This window comes from Mugil cephalus, chromosome 13, assembly GCF_022458985.1.
Source record: "Mugil cephalus isolate CIBA_MC_2020 chromosome 13, CIBA_Mcephalus_1.1, whole genome shotgun sequence".
Taxonomy (NCBI): domain Eukaryota; kingdom Metazoa; phylum Chordata; class Actinopteri; order Mugiliformes; family Mugilidae; genus Mugil; species Mugil cephalus.
This window is the reverse complement of record NC_061782.1, coordinates 8,327,167-8,341,765: the sequence shown is the minus strand read 5'-3', so window position 1 is coordinate 8,341,765 and position 14,599 is coordinate 8,327,167. Positions and strand designations below refer to the sequence as shown.

General features: G+C 43.2%; 3 protein-coding genes across 6 annotated transcripts in view; 2 read left to right on the top strand and 1 right to left on the bottom strand.

Moving 5' to 3' along the window:
- LOC125018713 (signal-induced proliferation-associated 1-like protein 2) overlaps window positions 1-4,472 on the bottom strand; it is a 79,283-nt gene extending 74,811 nt beyond the window's left edge. For all 4 annotated transcript variants that reach the window (XM_047602898.1, XM_047602901.1, XM_047602900.1 and 1 more), the window contains exon 1: window positions 4,170-4,472. The gene's annotated coding sequence lies outside the window, so the exon portion shown is untranslated. The remainder of the gene's footprint in view (window positions 1-4,169) is intronic.
- Window positions 4,473-5,660: 1,188 nt separating this feature from the next.
- map10 (microtubule associated protein 10) lies at window positions 5,661-8,388 on the top strand. Its single transcript, XM_047603416.1, has one exon. It carries the CDS (start codon window positions 5,756-5,758, stop codon window positions 8,234-8,236), a length of 2,481 nt encoding a protein of 826 aa, XP_047459372.1. The 5' UTR covers window positions 5,661-5,755; the 3' UTR covers window positions 8,237-8,388.
- Window positions 8,389-9,189: 801 nt separating this feature from the next.
- Window positions 9,190-14,054, top strand: ntpcr (nucleoside-triphosphatase, cancer-related). Its single transcript, XM_047603240.1, has 5 exons — window positions 9,190-9,276; window positions 9,673-9,835; window positions 9,928-10,030; window positions 10,802-11,011; window positions 13,302-14,054. The coding sequence occupies exons 1-5, from the start codon at window positions 9,243-9,245 to the stop codon at window positions 13,377-13,379; spliced, it is 588 nt and encodes a 195-aa protein (XP_047459196.1). The 5' UTR covers window positions 9,190-9,242; the 3' UTR covers window positions 13,380-14,054.
- The last annotated feature ends 545 nt before the right edge of the window (window positions 14,055-14,599 follow it).

Below are 14,599 nucleotides of genomic sequence, written 5' to 3'. Positions count from 1 at the left end.
ACATATGGCTCCGTCTATGTAGGATTGAGCTTAGTCCAGAAAATGATGTGGGATTTCAAAAGGTCATGTTAAACAGTATTATCGGTTTAAGCAGGTCGCGTAGACTCAGCAGTAATAATGTAACACGTGGAAATAATACAATATGCCACTTCCTACTCACCGTCTGCTCCAAGACAAAAGCTTCAAAATGCCTTTCATAATAAGGACAAAAAGAGGGATATGCAGTCTGTCGCTCTGGATGAAGTTATCAGACGCATAATGTGTTCGTTTTGGTGGTCTGTGAGTGATGTGTGAGCGAGCGGTGATGGCAAAGCTGGTCATCGGAGGGTTCAAACCTCCAACCGCCCACTCCCCCACGACTAAGCCCTCACATCCCCACCTCCTTATCTCCAGTCATTCGGAAACATGGCTGCGTGTCGCCAGAGGTTGACAGAGTCCTCACGAGCAATTTCTGCGATCAGCATTTGACTCCTGTCATTATACCATCTGCTCCATCCAAGAGCTTCCCCTCCAGCCACGGCGTCGCTTTTTCACTCAAATGTGCCTGGCACGACGGGAAGCCAGTCCACTGGATGAGCAGCACAAGGGTGGGAAAACGAAGATACAAATACAAAGATGTAGAGGATGACATGATGTGGCAGCCATTTCATTCACTTTCACTGAAATGGCACTAACCAGTGCCGTTGTCATCGACTTCACATAACCACGGAGATGTTTAAAACCCTCCCATCCGTCTTCGAAAAGCACGCAAACTATGATGAAGAGGTTCAGACGTTCGTCCATCTGTGTCTAATCTAATGTATCTACCACAGCGCAAAAAACACATCAGTAAAGTCCGATAAGCCAATAATACACCAACAAACAAACCAGATAAGTGGCACTCGAGGCCATCAATCCATATACGTGACCAAGAAATGCACCGCAGGCCATAACGTCTCGTTTGCGCGTATCACATGAAAAGTGGAACTGTGGTCCTAGGAAGGACCGCCGGCTTCCTCCTGTGGTTCTGGGAGATGAAGGCTGACATAATGCCAGCGCTTCAGCAAGCTGTTAAACATGGCATCTTAATACCATTACACTGATTACACATGGGAAGATGCACAGCATTATGTGAAACCCAGGAAGAAGAAAAAAAAAAAATATGATGAATGGCCCCAAGAGAAGCCAACACGCAGAACAACACGCCGATCTAGAAGCAAGATCCTTTAATAGCTTTGTCTCAACATGAAAGGTTTAATGTTTAATGTTAATGGATGATTTCGCTGCCATTGAGGGCTGAGGGAGCAGATGGATCTGGTCCTCATCAATGTTACAAACATGAGAACCCAAATTAAAACATGCATCTATTTCCATTCTTTGTCTACTCTGGGCGAACTATGAGCATCGCTCCAAAAATCACCCACATCCATCACAAACAGACCCCCAGCGGAACAAGGGATACTTTCATTAAAAAAAACAAACAAAAAAACATCATCCTAATGACTTTTTCTCTGCTTTCGCTGACAATGACGAGTGGGCTTAAAACCTTCCATAAATCCAGACTGCAATCAAAACAAAGACTGGCCCAAAAAAAAAAGACGAGGAGAAAGGCTGGCTCTCACAACAGGAGCAGGCAGCATGTGATCCCCTGTCTGCTGGTTGGTTGGTTTTGAGGCAACAGGATTTGGTTGGGGAGGCCCTATTGTGGCTCCGGGCTAGCCAGTCAGCCAGTCAGCCAGTCAGCCAGTCAGTCAGCCGGTCAGCCGGTCAGCTGGCACACACCAGACCAGGTTCCTTGATCCCCGTCACATGCATGGGATGTGGGACCTTTGCTTCCAACGTGGTTTGGCATGTTTCTCTGGTACAATAAGGAGAAATACATCATCACAAAAAAAAAAAGAAGTGGTCTGAACTTAAGACCTTTAGCAGATTTTTTTCTCCTACTGTTTTCCAAATCATGATTAGTCAGCACAGCGGTGACAACGCAGCGTGGGAACAGAGACAAACAAGGGAAGGATCACAAGACCTGGCGGTGATGTAAGCGCCGCTGACTGAAATCAACCGCTGGTGTTAGCTTTTGTGTAATATCTTTACAGGCGGCGTCACAAACCGAGGATAACGGGCGTAATTCGAGTTGGGCGTCTCCGGGCACGCTAGGCCAGGAGACATCCTAAACAGCTCTGCAATGATAACAACTGGATTTGGCCCATGGGCATGTCACAGGAAGCCGTTTCTCCTCCAAACCTGACAGGTGCCTTATTGTTCAGCTGAGCACACATTGTGCGCATAACTTTATTTTGAAAGACATATCTATCCAGCTCAATTACCCATTGTCTGGTTAGTCATGCAGAAGGAGCTCGCAGAAATAGATGAGAGCATATTTCATCCTCAGGACTCTCACTGCACTCTACTGATGGCAGGACACCACAGGTCTCCATTCAAACTAAGATTGAAAGTCTTACCCTGACACTGTCATTATCGTGACTGCTAAGCAGGTTTCTCTTTAAGAGTGAGTGGCTGGCAGTGGATGAAATGGGGGCACCTCAAGATCCTGGCTCTAATCTTTCATCTGTGGTGAAAATGCCTACATTTACTTTTGAAAGTCCAGCAAGTCAGTGATCAATTTAAACACTTATAATCAAAGATCATGTTGTAGGTCAAGTATTTGATGATAGGAAACGCACTCTATCCAAACTCAATTAGAAAACAGGCTTGCTGATACAAATGTGTCCACCGTGACAAGGGAAATGAGCAGATTAATAGGGTTGTTTTTCGCTTTTGTGCACAATAATAGCCCATTTTTCACACATCACTACTAATGTCTCCTTGCCCATTCAGATTAGTGGCCAGCTGAAAGACTTCCTCACTGATGTGCAGACCTACGACAGCTGGAAGTCAGCAAAGCATTTTTTTTGTGTGTGTGTGTTAAAGGGGGGAAAAACGTTAAATATTACAACAGATCACACTTTAGTCATCCTAAAACGCTCCTGTGCCTACTAAGTTCAGCACAGCCTCATGGAAAACTAATCTTTCCCTTTCCCAGACATAAAAACCCTGTGAAAAATAATGATGCCTTATTGATTTTAGGAGAAGTCTGCATGCTTGATCTGTTCAGATGGGGGCTGTAAAGCCAACAGGAAATAAGTGAGGAGAGGTGAAAATTAAGCAATGGAAACTTAAACTGCACCTAGTTGTGTTTGCAGCCTGACGGCCTATTTATTTCCCTTTATAGTGAATGGGGGGCTAAACTTCCTGCAGGAAGACAGCAAAGGATATGGTGCTGGAAGACAAACAATATTTGACTTAGTCTCACGGTGGAGTAAACAGTACGCTGTAGTTTGAATAGGCCCCAGAAGCAGCCAGCAGTAAAGCAGGAGTGTGTACACTGTGTACAAGCATACTGCCAGATATTATTTATGAAGAATCCAAACAACTACGATGTTAGGGGAAGCTGTTCTTTGTCTGGACATACTAACAAGCTCATGCGGCTCCAATGTAAAAAGCAAAGGTAAGCCAAAGCGCAACAACAAATTGCTTAGATAAATGAAAGCATATTCTGTTCGGGCTGCACAGAAAGATAAAATAAAATACAATAAACATGGCTTATGAGAGAGTACAGCTGTGAGATTTTTTTGAGGGCTTTATTACCCACGACAATGATGGCTTGACAATGATGCTTTTATCGCCCCCTACTGTCTCCTGCAGGTACTACACCCAACACATCCATTCAAAAATATTTCTGAGCAAGTCTCTCCGCACACGCACACATATTGCAACCACAAATAAACACCTAGAGCATAAGATTAAAAAAAGGAAGAAATTAAGGAAACGAATATGACATTAAGTTGAATTTATCCTGCTTTGAATTATTTTACCATTTGCCTTGTAAATAAACAAACAGGAATCAAGTTTAAAGCTCGTACCACACAGTTCATGAATAGACACAAATACAGGCTAAAGATAGACAGCCGCTGAAACATCACACCCTCCTCGCTAAAAAACTACACCGGCTTCTGCGCCTGAAAACAACTTTATCCTTTGTGTTCAGTGTTACCCACGATAATGCCAATGAGTTTGGGAGCCGTTCTCGCTGCTCTCACTGCGCGTAGCGCTCCCCACTTTCAGCCACAGTCCCACTTTTCACTTTCTTCGCCGCTCCGGAGGTGATAAAAAAACATCACGGGGTTTACCTTAAAGCGTGGGCGCCGTGCCGTCCGGGTTGTTAGCGGCGTTAGTTATCCTTTAATGTTTAAAAAACGAGCTGAAGCTGCGGTAGTCGGTCTCCCTCTTTCGGGCTCAGCCTCCAGACTGGGGCACGGTACATAGCAGCGTTTACCATCCAGCACCTATCTCTATGACGACAACACGCCGAGAGACAGGCTCCGCCCACTCGACGCTCGGAGGCGATCGCTCCGGTGTCCGCTGCTAAATTACCTCACACAGGTTTTTTAAGGCTGATATTGAAGAGACGCGGACAGACCAACGTCCTCTGCAGACTTGTGCACGAAGACTGAGCGTGCCGTGTTAACTCAGTCTGGTGACCTTATTGCTGCCAGACACTGCGAGACAGTTTTAGTCCACGAGCCCAGCCAAGCCCCACAGTGGCACCATCTGGTGAACTGCTGCAAAGTTGCGCTCCCAAAATTACCTGGATAAATTGTCATCCTTGTAATTATTGGGCTTTTCTTCTTCTTTCTTCTTCTCATTTTCTTCGTTTATTTGGTTAACCATGAGATGTAATAATGTTGTCTTTCTCTCCTTGATCCTGAAGTTGAACAGTCTTGTAATGGGCTTCACATTTCTTATACAAAGCTACTGGGAAGTATAGACTTAGACTTTAATCATCCGCAAGAGAGATTCATTGGTCACAGTAGCTTAGGTTCACATAAAAACACCCTTAAGATCCACAAGTAAAAAGAAAGATAAAATAAAAATAAAATACAAGTATCATCTAGTAAAATAAAATTAGAAAATGGTGTAAAAAGTATGTATATGTATGAACCAATTTACAAAAGCAGTGTCCAAAGTTGTCCTGTTATTTGGACTGTTGCATTAGGTATACTACTGAAAACGATTGCATTTTACAGTAATATAACAGTCCTGCATTACTGTAAATCTTAGCTTCGTGAAGGTTAATACTAACATTAATAAGAATCTTCATTTCTACATCTATGTTTTTCAAATCAACATTACGAGGTGGTCTGCAAAAACACACACAAGTTAGTGACAGTGTCAGAGAGTTATATTAGAGGAGCATTTACTTTCAGTACTGTAAGATCAGTGTACATTAAACTATTTTCATTTGCTGTTTTAATTTATGAATTTAGTTTTGTGTTTTGTATTTTAAGTCACACCGGTTAGACAATATGAATATGAACAACAAAAGACAAAGTAAATAAAATGTGTAAATAAATTAATTAATTGTAATGAAAAACACTGTGTGTGACAGTCTTTTTTGGACATTGGTGACTAATGAAGTAGCTAATTAATTATTTCTGACAAAATAAATCTTTTATTTATTTATTCATGGGCTCAAAAATACATCTGTTATGAAAAAAAATATGATTAAAAATAACTTTAAACATGGATTCGACCCACAGACTGTATGATCTGACTAATTTTAATAAACATATGTCGCGTCACCGTATGACGTATAATACTCGCGACGGCTCTTTGTTACCATGGAGCCGGTGGAAGCTAAAAGCTCTAGTTTTCGGATTAGCTGACAGCTTGCTAGTTGGCCGCTCGGTCCTTTTGTGGTCAAACAACTCTCAGGATGTCAGCACAACAAAGCACCGATAATCCAGAGACTTTGTTTTCATTAGAGCTCTTGGTGGAATATATTCGGATCGAGAAAAGCTGTAACGCTACAGTTTCCGACGATCTGGCTCTTGGTGTGCGGCTACTGGATTTTCCAACTCTGCTAATTTATCAGCCCGAACAGAATGAAATGCGCAGGCCGGGAGAATACGCCTTTAACAGAGGCAAGTGTTGTTTCTTCAAAATGAACCTGAACTCACTGCACGTCCATCTATCCAACACTCCTCTCTACGCTATGGTGCTGGATGTGAAGGAGGAGACCCCCAAATTAGTTGGCTCCTCTCTGATATCACTGGCTAAAGCGATGGACACAATCAGACAGGAAGTGTCTGAGCGTGGTGTCTCTAGTCCCTCTTCTCACAGAGAAAAGGGGGCTGTTGGTGTTTGCAACCTCAAGGGGGAGAAAATTGGAACAATATCCCTGAGTTATAAGCTGCTGTGTCTGGGAGCAAGTTTACTGCCACACATCACGGAGAGGAGAGGCCTTGAAAGCACAAGTGTGTCTGGAGGACCACAAGAACTAGACTGCGTGAAGGAGAAAAACAAATCTACAGAGTCATTGCCTCGTGGGGGTGTTTCGGGAGATGTCTATTTACCAACAACGGACAAGTCAGATTTAAGCAGAGACATCGAAAACAACAGACCGGCAAATGCAGAAATCTTGTCAAGTGAGGATAAGCTGGATGATGATGCGGAGTGTGTTGCAGCTGAACACGGACCGACAAGCCAAACTGAAAACTGTTTTCAGGAGGATTTATCCGCATTCTGTCCCCCACATCTTTACTACAGCAATTCTGCAGAAGAAAAAAGCAAAGCCGGTGAAGGGGATTACAAATTATCGAATTTTGACTCGGACGTTTTCACGTTTGAAGAATCGTGTTCAGAGGACGAGGCGGATGGAAAGGAAGCGGGAGGTCAGAGGTCTACAGTGGTGCACCAGAAAGAGACGCACAATGCGGAGATGTCAAACGGCCAGGAGACGAGAGGAGTGACTCAAAATGTCCTTGGGGAAGCTTTACAACAGATGCCTCTACTAAATGCTCTTCTTGTTGAACTGTCACAGTTGAGTGGCCAGAACCCACACCAGTCCTTGACTGTTCATCCCAGTTTAGCTTGGATTTACAGACCTGCTTCCACAGAGCCTTCAACCAGGAGTGGAAACAAGGCACAAAATAAATCCCAAAACAGACAGGGGACTAGTCCCCATTTAAAACACTTACACCCACCTAGAAACTGTTCTACACCTATAGTACGGCCTCCATCTGTAAAAGAGAAAGACCAGCACAAGGTAGCTTTAATCAGGAGTAAAAGCTCTTGTAAATCTCCCAGGAAGGAGCTCGTATATGGAACAACGAAAACATTTAATCTAAGGCTGAAGCACATTTCTTCTCTCAAACTGGTAAAGCATCGTGAATGCATGGATTTGATACAGAAGGAAACGGAGTTAAATATGGGCAAAGGGAAGACGCAGTTAGGTAATAAAACTCTGAAGTCTAGCAAAAGAAAATCGACATACAGTCAGAGCTCTAACCTCAATGAAAATATTGAGACAGCCATGCAAAGGGTGACAGGGGAATCTGTGTTACAACAAACGGTCACACAGAAACAGCAGCGTGGGAAAGTTCGTGGCAAACATAACAGAGAGATCTCAGAAAACCGTTCCGTTTCTGAAGGAGACTTGAAATTTATTCACATCCCCAGCGTGGATAGTGAAAGTTTTCCCCAAAGCAAAGACGAGAACAAGCTTCGCACCGAATCAGATCAATCACAGTCTGGGTCTGACAGGGTGAGAGAGAAAATTGAAACTTGGGGAAGCAGCAGACGCAGCAGCCCAAAGTCTTCGTTTTCAGACTCCAGTGGGGAAGGAAATGAGGAAGTAGACTACGCTGATGACTTTACCAGCCTTGAGCCCAGTGATGCCTACTCTCCTGACCCTGTGAGTAGCCCCGAGCCCTCTAGAGCCAAGACTCCAAAGTCCCCCGTCGTTTTCGACTTCTGCACCTCCGACTCGGCATCTGAAGGCGTCCAGAGGAGAGCGGCCGTCCTCCCCGTGCCCGTCAAAGCCTCCAGTTCTCCACAGCGCGCCCTGAGGGGTACGCACATCATCCGACCTCGCACTCACAACTCGGCCCTCAGCTTTTCCTCCGACGACGCCGACAGGGACCGGTCGGCTTCTTTACAAACGGTGTGCTCCAGAAAGCAGACGAGGGTGGAACAGAGCTCCGGTGCTGAGAGTTTCATATCATCGAGAAGTAAAAGGAGTGAGCCAGGCAGGAACGGCGTAGCTGTTCGAGGATTCTCTACAGAGTCGGTGTCCTCCTTCGAACCTCAGGAGGCAGAGGAACTGGAGGATGAGCTTGGATCTTTGGATTTCAAAAAGGAGTATCAGCACATCTCTGAGCTAGTAGCCAACAAACTCCCCGGGTACACTATGTAAAGACATAATTCACATTATTGCATTACCACATTTCTATAATCAAGTGACACAGATGAGCTTTAACTATACACTTTTAAGCAGTTGGGACAACTTCTAATTAGGTAACTTGTTTTGCTTATGTATTCTTTTAATAAAGAGCATTTTTAAGGACATGTTGTGACTATTTTCTGTCTCAGTCTCTCTTTTCTTTTTTGCCAGTCTACTAGATAAAATCTCCCTATGCGCAGTCTATGCAAATCATTTAACTTGTAAGCCCCCATTTCCAGTAAGTATGTTATTGAAAATCTCTGGAGCTTTTAGAGGCGCTCCAGGCTATTTTCTTTAAAGGCCACCTGTTACTTTGCATTTGTTACTGAATATTATTTGATTAGCAAAACACAGACAGCTATGTGGTCCCCCTTATACAGGGTGTGGTGCATTTTGCATAATACAACTACACAACGGCACATAACCGCTTGGCAATATTTCACTTTAACTCCAGCTTTACACTTGGTCAGCTTTATTTAGTTGTTCCTTTTCAGATTAGGATTTTAAATCCAATTTTAAATGCTGAGTAATATTATTATACAATGACAAGGCAGGGATGTGAGGAAGAATACACATACAAATGAAACTAAATACAGTTAAAAGTTTAATGTCATATTTAGTGTCGTGTTTTCTAAATTAGTGCAATAATCGAATCTTTCCATTCAGCATGGTGAGATTTTCACTCCTGATGCATAACATACATACTAATCTCAATGCCACTTATTCTTATACCAGGTCTTGTTTCCCATATTAAAACGACATAAGCAATTTAATAGGTGATTTTCTAAAAAGGAAAATATCAATTAATAGATTAAAATATACCTAATTTGTATTTTACAGTGTCCGAACAAACAGAATCAGGTGACAAATTCCCGAAAACATAAAGTTTTCCACAATAACGTCTATTACTTTACTGCGCATGCGTCATCTCGCTGTGTACGGAAGCGCTGCTGCAGCATGGTGCACGGTCTGGACGGCAATGTTCAAACACGTTTTTCTGACAGGACCTCCAGGTAACAGTTAACTCTGAGTGCCCATGAAGGTATCGTGTCTGTAAAGGCAGACATCTGAACCCAGAGTCCCAAGAAAGAGTGTTGAAACGTTGACGTTATATAATTTAATGAAAGTTAGCTCGTTTAGCTAAGCTATGTGTTTTGATAATTTAGTAACAGTCCCGTATGAGTCATTCAGAAAATTAAAAGGGTTTTGCACGTTTCCTAGTCACTCATTCCTGTCCACATACTGTCTATTAGTTAGTGTAGCAGGCTGTCAGAGAGCATCAGTAAAGAAATAAAGACAGTCTTATCACCAAATGCATGTGCAAGCACGTCATCACAGTAAGCTGATGTACTCTGGTGTAAAACTGTGACACTGCAGTTGTCTGAAACTCTCGGTTGTTTTGTTTACAGGTGTGGGGAAAACCACTCTGGTCCAGAAAGCCTGTGAGGCCTTAGTGTCATCGGGAGTGGGAGTGGAAGGGTTTTACACAGAGGAGGTCAGGGAGGGAGGTCGGAGAGTGGGCTTTGATGTCGTCACAGTGACAGGAGAGCGAGGCCACCTGTCCAGAATCAGGTAGCAGGGTTGTCACCCTGTCCAAATCTACACTACCTGCTCTGTTTTATCACTTCATTTTGACTCACCCACACTTCATTTTGAACTCGAAGGGACGGCGCTGGCGTGTCTCAGGGCAGGAGGGAGTACACGGTCGGACAGTATGTGGTTGACTTGCCCTCGTTTGAAAATCTGGCTCTCCCCCTCTTCAGAAACGTAAGACGGCAGCCGCTGAAACCTCATCAATGGATCACAGAAGCATAAAACTACCCCTCCTTCCCCACCACTTACAAATCATCAAACCTTTGATTCTCTCAGAATTGATGGAATAATTGGAAGCTTGCGAACACATAAATTCCACAGTGACGTTTTTAGTGTTCACGGTGCCGTCTGGCTGTCGCTGACCGTGATTAATCCGGCATGTAAAGTGGGCCTGGAGTGACGCCTACACATGTAAAGGAAGGTGTCTGCGCCTTGGCGGCACATGTCCCACTTTCATCTCACTTAAAAGGTTCTTAGCGATCACAGCAGGTCAGCTTTTGAATGTAATCTTCTGTCATGCCGCGTGCTCCGCTTTTATGAGACATTAACAGAATGAGCTTAACCCCTGTGTTTACCTGTAACATATCATTGAAAGTAGATTTTAGTGTTGTATCAGTCTGACGATCAACCAGTTGATTGGGAGAATCAGTACTGTTGGTTATGGCTTTTAACATGTGAGGATTCACTCATGTTCTCTAGTTTTTATCACCGAAAACTTTTTGTTTATATTTTGTTTTGCTGAATCACTGAATACATTACCTCATTATCTTGTCCTTTAAAAACTACAGTGCACATTTGTTTTGGGTTTCCACCATTAAAATGATATTATCAGAGTAACCAATAGCAAAATCGTTTCACTTATCAGCTTTTACGTCTATTTCTTGACAACATCGAGCCTGCATCAGTGCATTACACGAGCCTAATGCCCATGTATTACATCTCCAGGTCGGGTCAGCAAATGGGAGCGGCAGGAAGGTGTTCGTCATTGACGAGATCGGGAAAATGGAGCTGTTCAGCCAGTCGTTCATCAGGGCAGTGAGACAGACTTTAGATACCTCTACCTGCACGATCCTGGGCACCATCCCCATCCCCAAGGGGAAACCGCTGGCTCTGGTCGAAGAGGTACGGAGCCGGAGGGACGTCAAGGTCTTCACTGTGAGTATAAGCGCTAACACGCTCTTGGGGTGGGAGTGGGGGAGAGAGAGAGAAAGATTTAGGTCAGTTTAAGGGCTTTTAAGTCACACAATAGCTATCGGACACTGTTTACTCTTAGGAGGGTCTGTGAGTCTGCTCTCCAGCGTAGAGGGGGTACACCCTACATTATCCCTCTCCTACAGCCGGATTAACTGTAAATCATGCGTGACTGATTCAACAACAAAGGGTGGTCTCAAATGTCAAAGTGATTCATCACGGAAGACTCAGTTATGGACATTGTCATGCAAAATACTCCCCATGCTGGGGTAGTTTGTTATATCTGAAAAGGTCATGAAGTGGTACGAGCAGTTTTTGAAAACATCTGTTCGGTGATTTTACTTATAAACCAGTAGGTCAGAGATTTGGTGTCGCAAACATGTGGTTCGATAATCTCAAAATGGACACTGTACTCAGAGAAGCTTAGATGATGCGGGACTAGACTTTTGTCATGGGTCTCATGTTATTTATCGTTGTAGCGATAAATAACAATTTATGAGAACACAGGGTAACAGCAAAGAGCCAGTGAAGTTCAAAAGATGTTATGAAAGATCAGAAGGTAAAGATGAAAAAAACATATATAAAGATAGCAAATATAGTGTATAGAATAATATATAAAATCAATAAAGGGGAAGCACTGAGAAGGATATAATAAAGAGTCTATATAGATGGGTTTTAATAAGTCAGTGCTTCTGCAACACTTATCTACTGGGAAGGTCATTCCAAAGCCGAGGGGCACCGATGACAACAGCACTGTCACATTTGGATTCAATCCTCTACTGTGTAACAGCCATAAGGCATCGGTCTGAATGTCTCGGTCTGACTGTGGACTGGCTCATACGGGGTCAACCTTTTTGTCACGTAGCTCGGAGCCGGACACAGATATGCTTCATAAGTGAAACCAAGTTCTTAAAATCAGTTCTAAGTTGAAGAGAGAGACGGCGTAGAGTGGGCAGCCGCGTCAGCAAGCGACTTTGTTAAAACCAAGCAGGCACTGAAAAATGGAATCAGCACGGAAGTGTGATGAGAAGTTCCCCCAGTGTCCACTTTATAGACTTCCATGTTAACGTGTCCAAATTTACAACAGAAATAAACACTTTTTTAAGTTAAATCGAGGCTTAAAGTGTCAGGAGATAAGCTGTGTTCACACTATAGCGGCAAAAGAGCAACGTCAAACTGCTACATGTTAAAGCTGAGCTGGCTTCAACTCTTTTCCCGAAGCCTCAGTGACGTGTGCCAGTGATGAATACAATCAGTATTTAAAACCAATTAGCTGAAGGTGGGAGAGGCTGGAGACTGGACTCTGAGCTTTTTCTCATATGTGACATAAAATCATCAAGCATAACATTATGACCCCTGACAGGAGAAGTGAATAACGTTGACAATCTTGTGACAGTCCAGTGTTCGTCTGGGAAATGTTTGGACCTGGCATTCGAGTGGATGTTACTTAGACATGTAGAACCCACCTAGACCAGACCAGGCCTCTCCACCCTATAGTGATGGCAGCAGTCATCCCTGGCAGGATGCAGCCTGACACAGATACATACAAAAAACACACAGTGTTGACCTGGCCTCTGAATTCCCTAGATCCCAAACTGATCAAGTGTCTGTGGGATGATCCACTGAGGCCTCACCCCTCAACCCATGGGAGACAAAAAACCAGATCTGCTCACCCCACCAGATGGGCTTGCCCTGAGTATCTGGCGCTTCCAGATGACGTCACGACGTAGGGATGTTGACGTCGCATCTTATAATTGGTCGAACAACAGGACGAAGTGGAAGAGAAATTAGCGATTGTTATCGAGGCAACTTATCAGTTTTGTTTTGTCCTTTTATTCTTTGGATAAATTCATAGAAGCTGTATTTTTATTTAATCTTTTTCAGGATAAAACTTCTTACATCCTTTTGCACCTAATACACAAGTGAATGATTGAACTCAAATGAGTTTGACATTTTTCACTTTATTTTTTTATGAGTAATGTGCTGTCATCGTATTTTTTCTGTTTTGTGCAAAATTAAAAGTTATAAATAAAAAACTTTATCGAGCTATCTCTTCCAAACACATAAGTGCCGGATACTTGGGGCGAACAGATCTGGTACCTACACCCCCACTGACAACATCATGTTTCCAGACACCGTTCGAAAGCCCAAGAGAAACCTACACGATATTAGCAAGGTGGTCATAATGTTATGCCTGATCTGTACATCATAGCCTATTTAATTGTTTAACTGTGCTATTTATTTTCCCACGTAGGTGTCTAAGGAGAACAGAAATGTCATCCTGCAGGAGATTTTAGCGACGCTACAAGACTGTTTAAAACCTTCAACCTAGTGCTGAAAAGGAAAACTTTTCCCGCAGCCTTTTGTGTTTTTTTATTTTTGCTGACGACGTAGTTTTATGCACGTCACCTCGTGTGCAGTTTACGCAGCCCGGGCTGTTAAGTGGATCTACACACGCCTCGCGGTCGACCTAAGCTGAGGTGCATCCCGGGCTGCTGCGAGGGTTAGTGTGTCACATGCATGCATTTATGCCCACAATTCATTTTTCTTTCTTACTCACACGGCCTCAAAATGGATTGCACGCTGAATAATTGATTGTGAGATGGAACGCAGCGGGAGAATTGTTCGGTAAAGACTCCCCGAGTTAAAGAACGCCCGGTCCTCAAAGCAGCTCTCTTTATTTAACTGTGTCTTAGAGAGACACCAGCAGGCGTTCCTCATGTATGAGTACATTTTATATTAATTCGTTCCTGAGGACAAGTGCTGCTGCATTTTTTCTTTTAATTAAGGTGCAAACAAAGCCAAAGCCCCTGTTGATTCCTTCATTTTTTCGCCATGTGAGCCTCCCTCGCGTTTGTCTTGTCAAATTGAGGCTGTTCTCATTGAAAAATCAATCAATATTTAACAGCATAACTATGTTCAATCCTTTCATGTTTTATTCATCCATCCACATGAAGCATGAACACACCAAAAAAAAAAATGAAAATAAACAGCCTTTCAAGGATGACATTGGTTTCGTTTGTCGTTCGTTTCTAATATTTAAAAAGCTTTCATTCCTTCACTGTTATTTTCACAGCGAGGATAAGCCTCCATGTTATTTTCATATTTAGGAGCCCCAAGAAATATGCTTCAGTCCTGTTTCGGGGATTATACGCTTTGTGTTGCCGAGATGATGGCGCTCTATCTGCGTGTAGTCAGATTACAGTAAAGGATAAATTGCATCAGTGGATTTTTGAGAGTGCATTTATTTTATCCTGAGTGGTGTTACTCTGGTTTTAGTGCTATAGGAGAAGATGTGTTCAAACTGGAAGGAAAGGTGAAGCCCTCCATGGCTGTCGGTAAAATAAATCTGGCATTTGTTTTAGACAGTTTATTAATGCTCATTAATAAATATGTATTAGGAAGAAGTGAAGGAGGGCTTCAAAGGCCAAAGTTGCTGAAGTACATTGAAAGTTCATAAGTTTGTTGACAGATCAGGAGGGGATGTATTATAGACTCGCGCTGTGTGAGCTCCAAACTCTGGCAGTCGATTCAAGGCTTTTAATAGAAATC